This window comes from Anguilla anguilla, chromosome 3 (assembly GCF_013347855.1).
Source record: "Anguilla anguilla isolate fAngAng1 chromosome 3, fAngAng1.pri, whole genome shotgun sequence".
NCBI lineage: Eukaryota > Metazoa > Chordata > Actinopteri > Anguilliformes > Anguillidae > Anguilla > Anguilla anguilla.
The window spans coordinates 29,492,570-29,508,347 of record NC_049203.1 but is presented as its reverse complement, the minus strand read 5'-3'; the positions used below and the strand labels follow the sequence as shown (position 1 = coordinate 29,508,347).

Genomic DNA, 15,778 nt, shown 5'->3' with positions numbered 1-15,778 from the left:
ATCGCACTCCTCAGCCTCCCTGGAAAAGTCTATGACAAGGTGTTAGAAAGGAGGCTTCGGCCGAGAGTTTAACATCAGATTCAGGAGGAACAATGCGGGTTTCGTCTAGGCTGTGGAACAACAGACCAGCTTTTTACCCTCTCACAGATATTTGAGGGGGCATGGGAGTTTGCTTATCCAGTCTACATGTGTTTTGTGGATTTGGCGAAGGTATATGACCGTGTGCCCCAGGGTATCTTGTGGGAGGTGCTGCGGGAGTATAGGGTGCCGGGGTCGCTGTTGCGTGCCATTCAGTCCCTGTATACTCTGAGCGAAAGCTGTGTTTGCATTCTCAGCATTAAGTCAAGCTTGTTCACAGTGGGTGTTGGACTCCGCTAGGGGTACGCTTTGTCTTCTCTCTTCGTTGTCAACTATTTTTATAATCAAATTTGATCAATTTAATCGATTCGTTGTTGCAGCCCTAAACTACAGACCTGCCAGTTTAACTTGCATCACATGTAAATTACTGGAATCTATCATGAGAGACGTTGGAAGTATTTCTTGAAAATCGCAACATCCTAAGGGATAGCCAGCATGGTTTTCGAAAGGGAAGGTCACGTCTGACAAACCTTCTGGTATTATTTGAAGAAGCTACCAAGTGTTTTGATTATAACAAGGCTTATGATATTATCTACTTAAGTCAACCGCATGTTATGGGCTCGACTCGACTCTACTTGACTTTTTTGGTTTTCCATTGGGCAAAAGTTGTGGATAGTACCTGGTACCTGGTACTTTTTTTGGAATCATTTCCGTCGAGGTTCCAAGCGAGCTGAGGCGATACCAAAAGGTGACGTGAAAACACTGCAGACCACTGATTGGTCAGAGCAACGCGTTTCATGCGGCGTCACTATATGACGACCAGCTACATTGATGGGGTGTACTATCTGCAGTGGAAAACGAAGTACCTGGCACCAAAAGCGAGTAGAGTCGAGTCGAGTTGAGCCGGTACCGTGCGGTGGAAAAGCAGCTTTAGATTTCCATGCCATTTCATAAGGTACCTGTAAGGGATTGACTGGTGGCTGGACGATGGTAAGTAGCGGAGGAGACAGTGTTTTCCAAATCCAGTGATTTTTTTTTGTGATCAACTTTTAATTTATGATTCAAAAATACAAGATTTGAAATTACAATCCAGTTTCCATTCCATTTTTTTCCCGATAATATCTGAGAGCATTTCTGTGATACCTTCCCAGAAAGACTGGACTTCTGGACACTCCCACACCATATGCATAAAAGTACCAACTGTGTTCCCAGAGCATAGTGTACAGTTTGGGCTTGTGGTAATTTTAACAGCGTATCTTCTGTATGGTGTCCAGTAAGTTCTATGACAAATTTTAAAATGGATCAGTTGATGATTACAGTTCTTTGATGAAAGGAATATATTCTTCCATACAGTATCCCAGTTTATAACTGAATTTGGAGTGAGGTCTCGTTCTGTATGCTAAATTCTTGTGTGTACAATTAATAAGTTTTGAATATATAAGTGACACAAGGCCTCTTGAAGGGCTATTCCGCAACCATCCAATAATGGAATGGTTTTCCAGCTTAACCCCCCAGGGTACCCCATAGGCCTTCAAGACTGTACGGAGTCTAAGGTAAAGGAGGACCCTGGTAGGTCAAAATATCTTTGCATATTCTCAAAACTAAGAAGTCCCTCATCATTAAAAATATCTGCAAAGTTATTGATACCCTTTTGTGTCCATTGTTCTGAAATAAATGGTCTACTACCTGATTTAATGTTATAATTGCGCCAGATTGGGGTATGTATGTGCCATTTGTTAGAATTTTTTTTTTTCAGTGCCTCTAAAATTGCAAATAGTACTAGTGATAATATTCCCAAAGTTCAATGCATATTTTTGTAAAAAAAAGGCCCAAGAACAAAATGTCTTGAAGCCTATATGGTTTTACTAATTCTGCTTCTATATCTCTCCACGGAGCTAACGAATGCGGATTAAGCCATGTTTGAATTGCTCGTAATTGGTAGGACATGAAATAAAGTTTAAAATCTGGAACAGACAAGCCACCATTTTCTTTAAATATTTGCAATTTACTAAGCTTAATCTTTGGATGACCGCCGTTCCAGAGGTATTTTTGTATCATGACATCCACTTTGTGCCAATAACCTATTTGTGGAGGTAGAGGTATCATTGCACAAAGAAAACTTAGGCTAATCGAGGTAAGACATTCATTTTCAAAGTTGCTATCCATGACATAAGGGAAGCTGGTAGTACTGTCCATCTCTCTAAATCCCTTTCAATATCCCTGAAGAGCTTCTCACAGTTGCTTTTTACAATGTTATTTACATCTGGCTGGATATCAATACCAAGATAAGTAAATTGTTTTTTGATTGGAATATTAACTGATAAATTAGAAACGGTTGATTGTGCGTTAAGTTGCACCATAGCTGATTTTCCCCAATTTATCTTGTGTCCGGACAGGTCACTAAATTCATCGAATAGGTCTAGAACTACTGGGATAGATTTTTCTGGCTCAGAGATATACAAGAGTATATCGTCCGCGTATAATGATATTTTGTGTTTAGATTATTTTATTTGGACTGGGGATATAGGTGTACTTTGTCTTATCTTTTGTGCTAATGGCTTTAAGGAGAGTGTAAATAACATGGCAGACAGCGGACATCCTTGCCTTGTCCCCTTGAATATTTGAAACGGTTTGGAGTGTAGACCATTAGTTGAAATAATGGCAGATGGATTACTATACATAACCTGAATCATTTTAATGAATCTCTGTCCTAATACAAATTGTTCCAGTACCCTCCACAGATATTGGTGTTTGAGCCTATCAAAGGCCTTTTCTGCATTTAATGACAATATTGCACAAGGAGTGTCCGAGTCTTTGGATTCAGCAAGAATATGGAACAGGCGACGCATATTATCTGCTGCAAATCTCCCTTTTATAAAACCAGCCTGGTCTGGATGGATAAGCTTGTCAATATATTTCTCTAGGCGCAGAGCTAAAACTTTTGAATACAACTTAATGTCACAATCAATCAAAGAAATTGGGCGGAAATTGGCACATTCAGAGAAGTCTTTTCCTTTCTTGGGTATTAATGAGATTAGCGCTGTTGTCTTTAAGGAAAGAGCCTTTCTTGATTGCTGAGTTAATTGAGTTTAATAAAAATTGTCCTAGTATATCCCAAAAGTGGAGTAAAAATTCAGAGGGGATACCATCTGGCCCAGGAGTTTTTCCTTTATTAATGCACTTCAGTGCTGATTCAAGCTCACAGAGAGATATAGGTTCATCTAGACTTTGTGAGTCCATTTCGTTTAGCTTTGGTAGGTGTATATTTTTAATACATTTATTGTACTTACTTGTGTCTAATTCAAACGTAGGATCATATCATTTTTGGAAAAAAGCATGAAAAGTTGAAACCAGACCTTTAGTAGGATCATTTATATGATCAATATGGGCATGAGATTCAGTGTGCTAAAGCTCTAGGGCAAGTAATCTGCTAGGTCTGCTTCCATTAAAGTAATATTTTTGTCTAACCCTATGCATTATGAATTCAGTTCTCCTTTGTAGCAAATCATTCAACTCAATCCTAACTAGCTGTAAATTATGTTTCAGTTTATCAGAGTAGTTATGCTTCAACTGTTCTTCAAGCAATGCACACTGTTTCTCCAGTTCACAAATTTTAGCATTTCAATTTTTTCATAGGTGAACCGAAAAAGATGTAGTGCGATCTCTAATAAATCCTTTTATTACTTGCCAAATTATAGCAGGGTCATGAACTGATCCATTATTGAAACTGATAAATTATTCTAGGCCTGTTTTCATTTGAGAAATATAATCTGCGTTCTGTAAAAGTGAGGTGTTAAATTGCCATCTGGGAGATTTTTAAATTCTAGGTAAGATCTCTAAATTAACCTGTAAGAAGTTGTGAGCAGTAAGTAAAGCTGGTAGAATTTGTATTTGTGTAAAAGCACTAGTTATTTTATGTGAGCACAATATGTGGTCAATTCTGGAGAAGGTCTTATGATAACTTGAAAAACATGTATAACCCTTGCTAGTGTTCTGGAGACGCCATACATCAGATAAACCAAAGTCGTTAGTAAAGTTGTTTAAAGCAATAGAAGCTTGTTGTGGTATAGAGAATGTTTGCGTGGACCTATCTTTTTGTAAATGAAACACAGCGTTATTATCTGCTTCAATTACCAATGCATAGTCGGACAAGGCTAACAGTTTGTTTTGTAACCATGGAAAAAAAGTCAGATTATATACGGAGGGAGCATACACTGATACCTATTTTTTCTCCTTGTAGTTTAGTGCATATGTAACTGAGTCGTCCTGATTTGTCCTGACTGACGTGATCAATCTTTATATTGAGTGCTCTTTTCATAAGTATCACAGTTTTTGTTCCGTCACTTGAGGATGCTACAACTCTATAAAATTTGTTCTGTAGCTGATTGACATCGTTTGTACGGAGGTGTGATTCGTGAATAAGTGCGATGTCAATATCTCTCCGACGCAGCATATCTAAGCTTCTAATACAATTGTACGAACAATTTAAACCTCGCATATTAGCAGAAATAATAGATAACTTAACCATTATCCAACAAAAATAGATGTACCACTCGTGAAATAAAACATTCTTTTGTAACATGTCATCCCTTTCCCCGTCTTTGTTTCACGTGCAATTTAGGTTGTATGGACCTAAACCCTCCCCTCTCCCTCCCTGACTGCCATAGCCCCCTCTTTCTTTTAAACTCCGTGACATCATCGTAATGCGGTTCGTAGATACCAAAGCCGAACCATCCCTCTTAATAACAGATAGCTATATATTCTTGGTTACCCCAAACATTATAAACACCTTACAACTTTAAACAATATTAAGATTGTGAGCTTGAATGAATACGCCCTCCTCCTACATTGTAAATTGGTAGCTAACTGGTTAGTAAGCAGTAGCACAATGGAGTTTAGGTCAATTTATCCCCCTAGTTATAACTCATTCATTGTAAATTCAACTCTGTAACGTTAATATTTTAAACTTAACGTTACATATTGCTAGCTAGTTATGACTTAGTTCAAGATAGTTGGCGGATAAAGAAGTAGCTAGCTAGCCAGCTAATTATTTAACCAGTAGTCAGCTAGTCTAGCATCAGATTATAGTAGAGAAATCTAACCTACGTTGTTTAAAGTAACACCAGGTTTAAAACTGTAATACACCGCCATTTGTTTAGTTCAACATAAATCAGCCCATAAAGTTACTGTAAAGTAAATAAATTTAAACAACCGTTAAATTTTACTTAGCTATATAGTTTGCTGGTGAGTCCTATGGTTGATATTTCTATTGGCCACTGTCCTCGCAGGTGCTAATCAATCAGTTAGTTTCTAAGTTAGCTAATGATGTTAGCTTGTCAGTCTCTAAAGTGCAGGGCCACCTCCATGAAAAGTGTAGAATCCACATCAATCGGGGAAACTTCAAAGTCAGCAGCTTTTGGCGCATCTGGGAAGAGCTGTCGTCTTAGCTGTGTTTTAGGGTTAGAATTTTTTGTAGAAAATCCTCAGCCTGTTCAACAGTTCCAAAGGACTCTGGACGTGACACGAAGTGTAGCTGGGTAGATGAGAAAAGAAGGGAGGTCCAAGTTTAGCCGCGTTTCCACCAAAATTACCCGGAACTTTCAGTCCCAGGAACTACTTTACCAGGAACTAAAAGGTTCCTTCAGCCAATGGTTGTCTGCGTTTCCACCGGGGTCTAAAGTACCGCGAAGATTAGGCAAATTAGCCCACTGACGTTGTCGTCGGTCCATCTGTCATATGATTTCTTCTGTAACCCCATACTACCACCGAAGTAGCCTACATTATTTTCTAATAACCGGGACAGCCCGGAGGGGTTTATTCCACTTATATACAACGGGTTACCAACAATGACTATATATGGTTACTTTTGTATTTATTGATTTTCATATATCCTCTCAAACACATTAATTAACAGCAGAAAACATGCACACGTTGTAAACAATTTGCTGTTTTATTACTTTCTCGTCGTCAATTCCATATAGGCTAATCGCAAAATGACAAGAATAGAACGAAAACTCGGACTTGCGTGAAAATGTAAATTAGTAGTGGTACAGCCACCGTTTGCTTTCCTTCGAAGTTACTGCTAGCCGAGCAGCGAAGTGTGCCCTCCAGATGCGAACCATGCACCATAAATGAGTCCATAGTCTTCCTGGTCTTTTCGTGGAATTGAAAAATGGCAGTAAAATTGAGTAAAATTACAGCAGTCTGAAAAAGCTAAAGGGAAGATTACTATAATTAACCTGTTATTTTACCCGGATAAAAAGTGCGGTGATTTCCAGTTTGCTTGTACTGTATCACCAATGTTAATTATGCAGAACTACCGCATACCTCACATAACTGTATCAAACGTTTTGAGTCAATTACAACGGGCTAACAAAGAAAATCCGGAAGAAAATATTCAGCAACCGAATTAATCCGTTTGAATGTTTTGGTAGCCTACGTAATATGCTGTCCCAGCACGAATGCTTAGCATTTTATAAAACGAATACTAAAGCAAGAAAAGAACAGAAGAGCACACGTTATAATTCCAAGACGTTGACAGGCTATAACCAAAAGTAGGCTACTGCGCCGCATAACATACAAGTTTGATTTGAAGTTATTATGAAAATAAATTGGTTTGCCGCTGCATATTTTCAAACATGGCAGGTAATGGCGGAAAATAAATACAACACAAATGCTACGAGTACTCGACCAATCAGAAATGTTCAGCGCTGCAAGCTCCACCCAAAAGGTTCCTGTACTTTCGGAAAGTACTACCCCCTGAGCAGGAACGTTTTGGGGGGTAAAACAAAGCCCCCAGAACTAAATTTAGACCCTAGTTCCTGCGGTGGAAACGCACTGAGTTCCTCAAAAGGTTCCTAGTTCCGGGGTATAGTTCCTGCGGTGGAAACGCGGCTTTATATAGTTCTTTTTGGATTCCAGAGAAAGCCTTCCGTCGTTGTGCCGTTGCATTGCTGTAGTTGACGAAAAACGAGTTTCCTGTCGGCATCCTCGATGTTGCCTGCTTTTCTAGCTTCTTAAGATTGCTTAGCGATCCGTATAGCGGAGTACCTTGAAAATGAGAGTTTGCGGGTTGTCTGATGGCTTCTGACTGTAAATTCGGTGTGCTCTTTCTATCTCTATTGGACCTTTTAGCGCTGGCAACCACTTTGGAAGCATTTCTTGTAAGAACTCGACCGCATTGTTTCCTTCTCTGTTATTTGCTAAACCAACTAGCCTTAGATTATTTCTTCGCGATCGATCCTCCATCTCAACTACCTTAAGCTCCAGTTTAGTCATCCCGACTGTGCAGCTTGTGATGTCACTTTTCAACGCTCTTGTTTCAGCCTGAATTCGATCCACTTTCCCCATCAGCCCTGACACTATTTTCATGTGAGAGTTTTAAGCTCGCTCAGAGAGTTTTTCACATCCACCATAGCATTGTTAATAGCGGATGCAATGATTGCCTGAAGTTGCTGTTGTTTCGACAGTGCTTGGAAGATTGTGTCCGCCATGTTGCTAACATCGTTAGCCACTGTCGCCGATTTTATTTTCTTACCAGAAGAAGCTGCAGATGGCGAGTTAAGATTTCTTTTGTGGTCTCCCATGTTAGTCGCGCGTTTTCACAAAATATATAGTAGTTAAAATGGGGGTTTGCCACAATTTAAAGTAAAAATATGAGGGATTGGCGAGGAGCCTTAGTTTTCTCCGACCATGGTGTTCGGTCGGTGTTTGGTGGTCACGTGATCCCCCCAAAACGAGTGATTTTTTATTTATTTTTCAGCAGGTGGATAGTCAGTGTCAAACTATATACAGATTATGGTACATCACAAAACTGTACAAAAAACAAAAACTGTACAAAAATGAAATTAAATGGGCATATGTTGCCAGGTTATGTCTTCCTCAGACCCTGCACACATAACTACCCGTAATGTCTTTACTGCACTGGTGACCCAATTCCCCCGAGGAATTTAATGCAGGCCCTTTAAAGCAGCAGCTCCTACCATTGCAGTAATAAGCACCAATTAAAACAACAAACACTACCAATTGCTTATTTTAAATCAGTAAGCAATCACAGTAATTACAGACAAGTTAACGAACATAGGAATTCACCTTTCCATAATCTACCGGGTTCTGAACAGCATTAATATGCCTTTTAGTATGCTGCTCACTAAATCACCCCTCCTACAATGGCACAGTCTGATAACACCCCCAGAAAATCCTCTACAAAAATACCACTTGGTACAGCCACGTCTGTTTTGCGGGAGATACAACACGGAAGAACGCTGAATGAATGCAAGTTGAATATAGATTGTTGTTTCTTGTTTTGGCAGAATACTAACAATAAACGCTAACAAATGTATTTGTACTACGTGTTTTTCTTCCAATGTTATTTAAGAATACCGGTAGGTCTTTCTAAATGCATATGGACACGCTGTTAATAGTGGGTACGGACAAACCAGATCATATGACTTGTAACTGCTACCATTCAGTGTAAACTAAAAGATGTTAAAATTGCCGGCATTTAGACACCCAGTGATTGCAGCATGGAAAGTCTTCCATGAAACGGCTTACTCCGTGACAGTACCACACGAGAGACTTGTTAATAAAATGAAGACAGTAGGAATTAGAGGATTTATTTCAGAGTGTATTCGGAACTGGCTACAGGGTAGAACACAAGGAGTAGTTGTAGGAGGGATATCATCGGAGCAGGGAACTGTGGGAAGTGGAGTCCCACAATGATTAGTGCTGGGACCACTGCCCTTCCTCATTTATATCAATGACCTCGACAGGGACATAGAAAGTGAAATTAGTCAAATTAGTCAAATTAGTCAAATTTGCAGATGATACAAAACTGGGAGGCCCCGCTAACAGTTTGGAATCTACTAAAGTAATCCAAGAAGATTTAATTGGAAAAATGGCAAAGCGAAGAAAAGTTGATGCTGAAGGTCTTGTTTTTAAAGCGAATGGATGGAGGATTATTTTTTGTGGAAGTGAAAGGCAAGTCCGTTTGCTTAATTTGTGGAGAAGCTCTTGCCGTTCTCAAAAATAGCAATCTTGAGAGATATCACACCTGCAGACTTGCAAGTTATGCTACTCTTGAAGGAATGGTACGAGCAGAGAAAATCAAGGCGTTGAGCAATAATCTCGCTGCACAACAAGCGTCTTTCCTGCGGCCTAGAAACGAGCTGGACAGTGTCACAGAGGCAAGTTATGTTGCGATTGATTGAGGCCGTAAAAGACTGAGGCCGTATTCTGAAGGGGAATTTTATAAAGGGGTGAATTGTTGCTGCAGCACAAATACTTGCTCCAGAAAAACTGAAATTCAGAACCTTAGCTTGTCTCGCCGGACTGTGCCTGATTGTATGAGTGATATGAGACGAGATATTGAGAAGTATTTGCAAGATTCTGCTGCCAAATGGACTGCATTTATAAAGCGCTTTTATCCAAAGCGCTTTACAATTGATGCCTCTCATTCACCCATTCACACACACACTCACACACCAACGGTGAAAGGCTGACATGCAAGGTACCAATCAGCTCGTCAGGGACACTTTGACACGCCAGGGCTGGGGAATCGAACCGGCAACCCTCCGACTGCCAGACAACCACTCTTACCTCCTGAGCTATGTCCCCCCTGTTGGCTATACACGACACTACCAGAGGTGCCAGAGTGCATGCAGCTAGAGATAATTGAACTGCAGGACAACTGTCAGCTGAAGGCCAGGCACAGCAACATGGATCTGCTTGATTTCTACAAGCAAAACATAAGCATTGGCGAATTTCCAAGTTTGTGGAAACATGCGTTTAAGATGGCATCACTGTTCAGAATACTGTGCAAGTCATGGAAAAACGCCATATGGTGGATAGTACAGATCACACAACTTCAAATGCATTGAGAGGATACAAAAGTAATAATGTGTTTTACTGAATCTTAAAAAACTGGCAAAATATTTAATGGATGTTTGAAGCAACAACAAAGAAAAAGTCAAACTCTCCTTTAACAAGAATTGGAACACAGCTGATGACATTTTCTTGCCTATTTTTGTCGCACCTTTTCAAAGTGAAAGCTCTCATTGACGTTTACAGAGAATTAGATATATATATATGCTTTAGAAGTTTTATGATGAAACTAATCCTGTCATTATTTTCAAATACCTCTGTATCAGGTATTGCCATCATAAAGCAAAACCTCCTATACCTTAAGAATTACAACTATGTTTAACATTTTTTGCAAGGGTTTCGTGCATTTACAGCCCTTAATGTATATAAAATGAAAAATAATTCTAAGTTGTGAAATTAAATCTTATAGGGGTTTTCTTTAAGTTAAGGCATTATACATGTGTGTATGTGTGTATGATGTGCATATCTGGAGTTGTATAGCCTTATACTACAGTGTAAAACTGCCTCTTTTTTTTGCCTCTGCACAAAGAGGGTAATGGCTGAATTGGCTACTGCTGTTCCTGCCCCAGAAAAGGGTTTCACATCACACTGTGTGTTGCCTGTTTAAACTGGGATGAGAGAGCGCCTGGTAAATATTTGCAATGAGGGTGACACTGCACTGAGCAATACAGCTGAAAATGTGTGACAGGGTCGTCTTGACAATCTCATCCGTCATTTCAAGCTAGATGAGGTAGACACTTCCAATGAAATGCTAGCGCCACTGTTTATCGTATCATACATTGACCCAAGATTCAGATACTTTGACTTCCTCACAGCTGAGGCCAAAGCCAGCGTAGCACTGGCTGTGAAGAGAGCCTGTCTGCAGCACCCAGCGAAGGAGCTGCTAAGAGAACACCATTGAGTGTGAAATGGCTACTTTCTTCGCAGAGCCTGCCATCAATGTAAAGGATGATCCTCTAATGTGGTGGAAAAGAAACACGGAACGCTTTTGGAATCCCTCCTTCCCAGCACTAATGTTTATAGGCATTCCAGCCGTGCCTGTCCCTTCTGAGTGGGTGTTCAGTCAGGCAGGTCAGATTGTGTACAAAGAATGTGGGTACTTAAGCCAAAGAATGTGGGTACTTTTCTCTTTCTGAACACCATCAAAGATGCTTTGTCGTGGGTATGATGGTGCCTTAAAAAAAAAAAAAAAAGAAGTATTTTTTAAACTATTTTTTTGCTTGTTTTTTTGAGAAATGCCAAGAAAACTGTTGTCATGTCCACTGAGGTTGTTTGATTGTAATCATAATTCCTTTTGTTTCTATGATAGCCATGAAACTCCTTCAGCAAAAACAAAAGTGGTTTGTTTGTTCTTGAGTCAGTAACCAGTTATATTCATATTTGTTCAAATAACTGTTTTACTTGGCAGTAGTTTTTGCCACAGTTAATTACTGTAACTGAACATGATATTGTTTTAAGGAAATTTCTTCTAGTTTTACTGGTGTTTAGTTGTGACTTTTGATTTGTCGCTTCACTCTGCCACCAACAGAAACTACAGACTGTGAACCTAGATTTATTTGAATATTGAATACACATACTGTTTCCAGTTAAGTCCATATTATTATTTTCAATAATTTTGTCCAGTTTTATCGATTCCTATCGATTATCATCTCAGCTCTAGTTTTAACATTACATCTGTTTGTGACAGTGGAACAATTAGAAACATGGGTTTAAAGCACAGGAGATTCTTAGGTCTTGTCTGAAATAATTTGTCCATTAGTCAATGTGGGAAAGATTTATTTGTGAAAGCACACATCTTAATGAATGCTCTTTTGGCATTTTGTGAATGCTGAAACTGGTGGTTGTTCAAATATAAATTGAATTTTGCCTTGTTTTGTTTATCTCCATTCTTTGTTGTGTAGTTTCCCTGGTTTGGCAACTGTCTCAATTGACCCCATTTCCCAGTCAGTAAGCAGTTTGTCTCTGTTTTTGCACGTCATACTGAATATTAATTCGATATTATGCATGGAGGGAAAAGCGGCATGTACCACCAGGCTGCTGGATGCCCCTTAATATTTTCAACTACAACTCTCCTGTGTGCAGTTTATCTTGGTGTGAGGATTCCAGCCAGTTTTTCAATAATGGCACTTCTCCACTACCGTGTCGTACCGTAATCCGTGCTCCCGCTTTGGTTTGCTTTCTCCACTGCCAACTGACCCGTGCCAGGTGCAAGTACCCTTGCCGATTTTAGTTCCTGCTCTGGGGTAGGTACCAAAGGTACTATCTGTGCTACAGTTCGATACTGCAGACCGTTGATTAGTCAATGGAAATCGTCACAAATACGTCATCCCATGTTGATGTTTGTTCACCGGCAGCAACCGCCATTTTTAAATACCACAACAGCAAATACCACAACAGCAAGAGAGAGTAATGTTAACTAGCAAATTTTTCAATCAATATCTGGGACCAAATAAATATACAACCTTACCATTGGTTTTACGCATAGAGATGTCCCTTTTGAGACTGAGCGGTCATATTGTCTTGGACAATCCGTTTGTGAAATATACGTGCATTTGTGATGCCTGGGTAACTTCCAAAATAGCTGTGCTTAATACCACACCTGTTGTTTACGGTGTTGTCGCCCTTTTTAGTACAGTTTGGCTTGATTGACAATTCATTTATTCAGTAGGTGAGAGTATAAGCTTTCTAACGATGTATAACATGTATCTCATATAAAACACGTTTTCAACGTACAAAAATGCCAAGTTACTCACACATACAAGACATACACCGTCTATAACTCATTCATTCAGACTGCCAAAATCCAGGCCTGCCATTAAAAGTATTGATATCAAAATGACGTCAAGTTACGGTACTACAAACAATATAGGCTATCTTGCCTCACCGAAATTAAATAAGATGTATTCCAAAGCAATGCTAAGAAGGAGAAAACGCAAAATCCCCTTAGTTTGGGGCTTTATTGTGTGGACATGTGAAGTTGTTTATGAATTCTGTCTGTTGAAAAGGGGTGAGAATGTACAGAATTTAATGTTTTTAAGGGCTGAGTGTCTGTGGCTGTTGTGGTTATTTCTGTGGGGAACCCTGAAAAGTGCCAAACTCTCGGTGCTGTATAGGTATGGGACATGCCCCATCCCAATGATTTTGATTTTGGAATAGCGTTTTATAGGTCAGCGTAACCGAAAATTTTCTTATCGCATTCACTTACGCATTCACTCTGTGTTAGCAGAAAAGACGCTGCACGTAACGAAATGTTGTCAACTATTTCTCGTAATTTCTTGGAAAATACTATTATTATTGAGGACTTCTGGGCATAGCTAAGCCAAATGTTTGCTGATAGACCTATCTGACATTGTTTTCTGGAGCAAAACATAAGTGGATAGAACTTGATTTACTGTCTCTGTCTCTATCTACTGAACACAGATATAATGTCATCATTGCTATGTAAGTACTACTGCTCAAATATTTTGGTTATGTACGTTATTTTTGAAATTGAGTGTCTTTAAATAAGTTAGTGGTATTATATAATGTGGATATTTCACACTGTAATGTTAGCGTTAGTAGTATAATAGTTTTTGTGATACATGCAACAGTGATGACGAGAGTGTTGGAACATTGCCAAAACGTGGTGGACGGTGAAAATTGTTTTCATATTGTCCCATCCCCATACAAGAAAACATACGAGTGTACGGAGTATAGAAATACATACAAAAGTTAATTATTACACATTTAGGACGTTTTACTCCGCTTTACTCCTCCCATGACTCCTCCTACCTTCATGGGTCTGTTGTGTAATGGAGAAGCGCAACAGGCAACATGGCACGGGTAGAATACGAATGCTTGCTGTCCTGTACCATGCCGTGCTGGTCAAATAAGTAACCTTTTAGTTGTCATGATCAAGGTTTGTCATCTCACTGCTATTCTCCTTCCGCACAGCTGAAATCGGCGAAGCAACCCTCGTCAGAGACATTCTGTATGTCTTCCAGGGAATCGATGGCAAGTTCATTAAAATGTGCAGCCAGGCTAACTGCTATAAAATTGATGAAAAGGTATGTATGGTTATTTATTCATTCATGTGAAGGTTCTGTCCTCTCTTTGCATTTTTTTTTTGCTGACTGAGATCGGTGAATGTCTATTTTTTATGAAATTGATAGAATAATGTTTTCTGTGGATTGTAGTGTAGGGTCTGGGAAACAGAAGGCGAGTCCTGGTTCTCCAGCACTGGTTGGTATGAAAGTCCCAGAAGGATAGCAGCAAGCAGAATCTATGATGTGTGATTGATTATCTAATGTGTGAATTGGTGAATGTGGAGGTAGTGTAGAATGTCATGCTGAATGCAAGTTGATGTTGTTGCTATACCGGTTTCCTTATAGCCGCCAATAATTAAGCCCCTGGTAAAGGCCATTCAACACTCATTTGTGACGCCTGGGTACCCTCCAAAATAGCTGTGCGTAATACCACACGTTTACAGTTTTGTTCTTTGTAGGACAATCTGGCTTAATCGAAAATTAATCGATCCATATTTCACAAACGGATTGTCCAAGACGATATATGACCACTCCTTGAAATCTTTACGCATAAAACCAATGGTAAGGTTGCATATTTATTCCATATTTAGTCGCAGATATTGACAGTTGAATGACATGGTATGATTCTTAAACAATTCCTCTTTGTTTATTTCAGTGTTCAGTGAGCAGCGTTTTTCACAGATGTGTCATTCTTTCGGCTGTTGTGGTAAAAGAATGTTTTCATGTATGCCCAAATAGACACTATTGTCCAGTGTGTCATGCGTGGGGGGTGTAGTCACAGATGAGACTGCAGGGAGAGGGTGCTTGGTAAATGCATGACCAGCGTGACAGTGGTGGCGCAGCGGAACTCCATATTCGGCATAGTTGTCCTGATTCCTCTACTAATAAATCTAGAACAACAAGTTTGTGTTTTCAACTCATAATTTGGTTGGAGGAACACAGAATGTCTGAATTGAGTTATCTAGGCACCCCGGCGTGCCGACTACTAGCGGCATTGCGCAAAGTGGTTAATCCCTTTTATGAATTTAAAAGCCTCAATCAAATGGCCCCGAAGTCTCCTTTTACTAAGCTTGAAGAGATTTAGTATCTTAAGTCTGTGTATTCCACAGCAATGCTGCCCAAAGTTTTCTAAATTCTATCAAGTAATTTGGCCCTTTAAACTGGCTGGTACGTGGGCCATACTCATACTCTTCTTACATTAAATTTGCGGACGATATAAAACTGGGAGCATTTAGCTTTGGTCGCTGATATTTTTATTCTTCCTCGTGGAATCTAGTAAGTAATCCAAGTAGATTTAAAAAGAATCCAGAGGTGCGTTCAAGTTCAGCGAACAGAGGCGAATGTTCGTGGCGAACATGTTTTCTTTGAACAGTTCAATTTGAACGGCTTTTTCCGAACATTCCAAATTGTTTGCATTAAACATAAACAGACATGGCGACGAGAGCGTTTGTACTCACAGCCACTCCTGTGATCATCGATGATAACAAAAAACAATAGCTAGCTAGCGAACAATAATAACATTGGCTAGCGTTAGCAATAACATTGTTGGAAAAACTAATCACACTTAACGGAATATTCAATTGAAATACCCATCTGGGAACATTTCCCTCAGTCTCAGCCTCCATTTTTGTTCGCCGCAAACTATCTTTTCAGACCTTTCGCTTGGAAATGTTCGCGGCGAACACAAAGCTAACGGAAAAAAGTTTGAAATAGTTTTCAAACGTTTGTCTTGTTCGCTGAATTTGAACGCACCTCAGACGTGGGCAGAAATCTGGCAAATTAAATTCAATACA

General features: G+C 39.5%; 1 protein-coding gene across 3 annotated transcripts in view; it reads left to right on the top strand.

The window, feature by feature from the left end:
• tubgcp3 (tubulin, gamma complex associated protein 3) overlaps positions 1 to 15,778 on the top strand; it is a 191,645-nt gene that overhangs the window by 32,391 nt on the left and 143,476 nt on the right. For all 3 annotated transcript variants that reach the window (XR_004764538.1, XM_035411093.1, XM_035411092.1), the window contains exon 7: positions 13,894 to 14,006. Coding sequence is in view for 2 of the 3 variants with exons in the window: in XM_035411093.1 (XP_035266984.1) it covers positions 13,894 to 14,006 (113 nt within the window). In the remaining variant the exon portion in view is untranslated. The remainder of the gene's footprint in view (positions 1 to 13,893; positions 14,007 to 15,778) is intronic.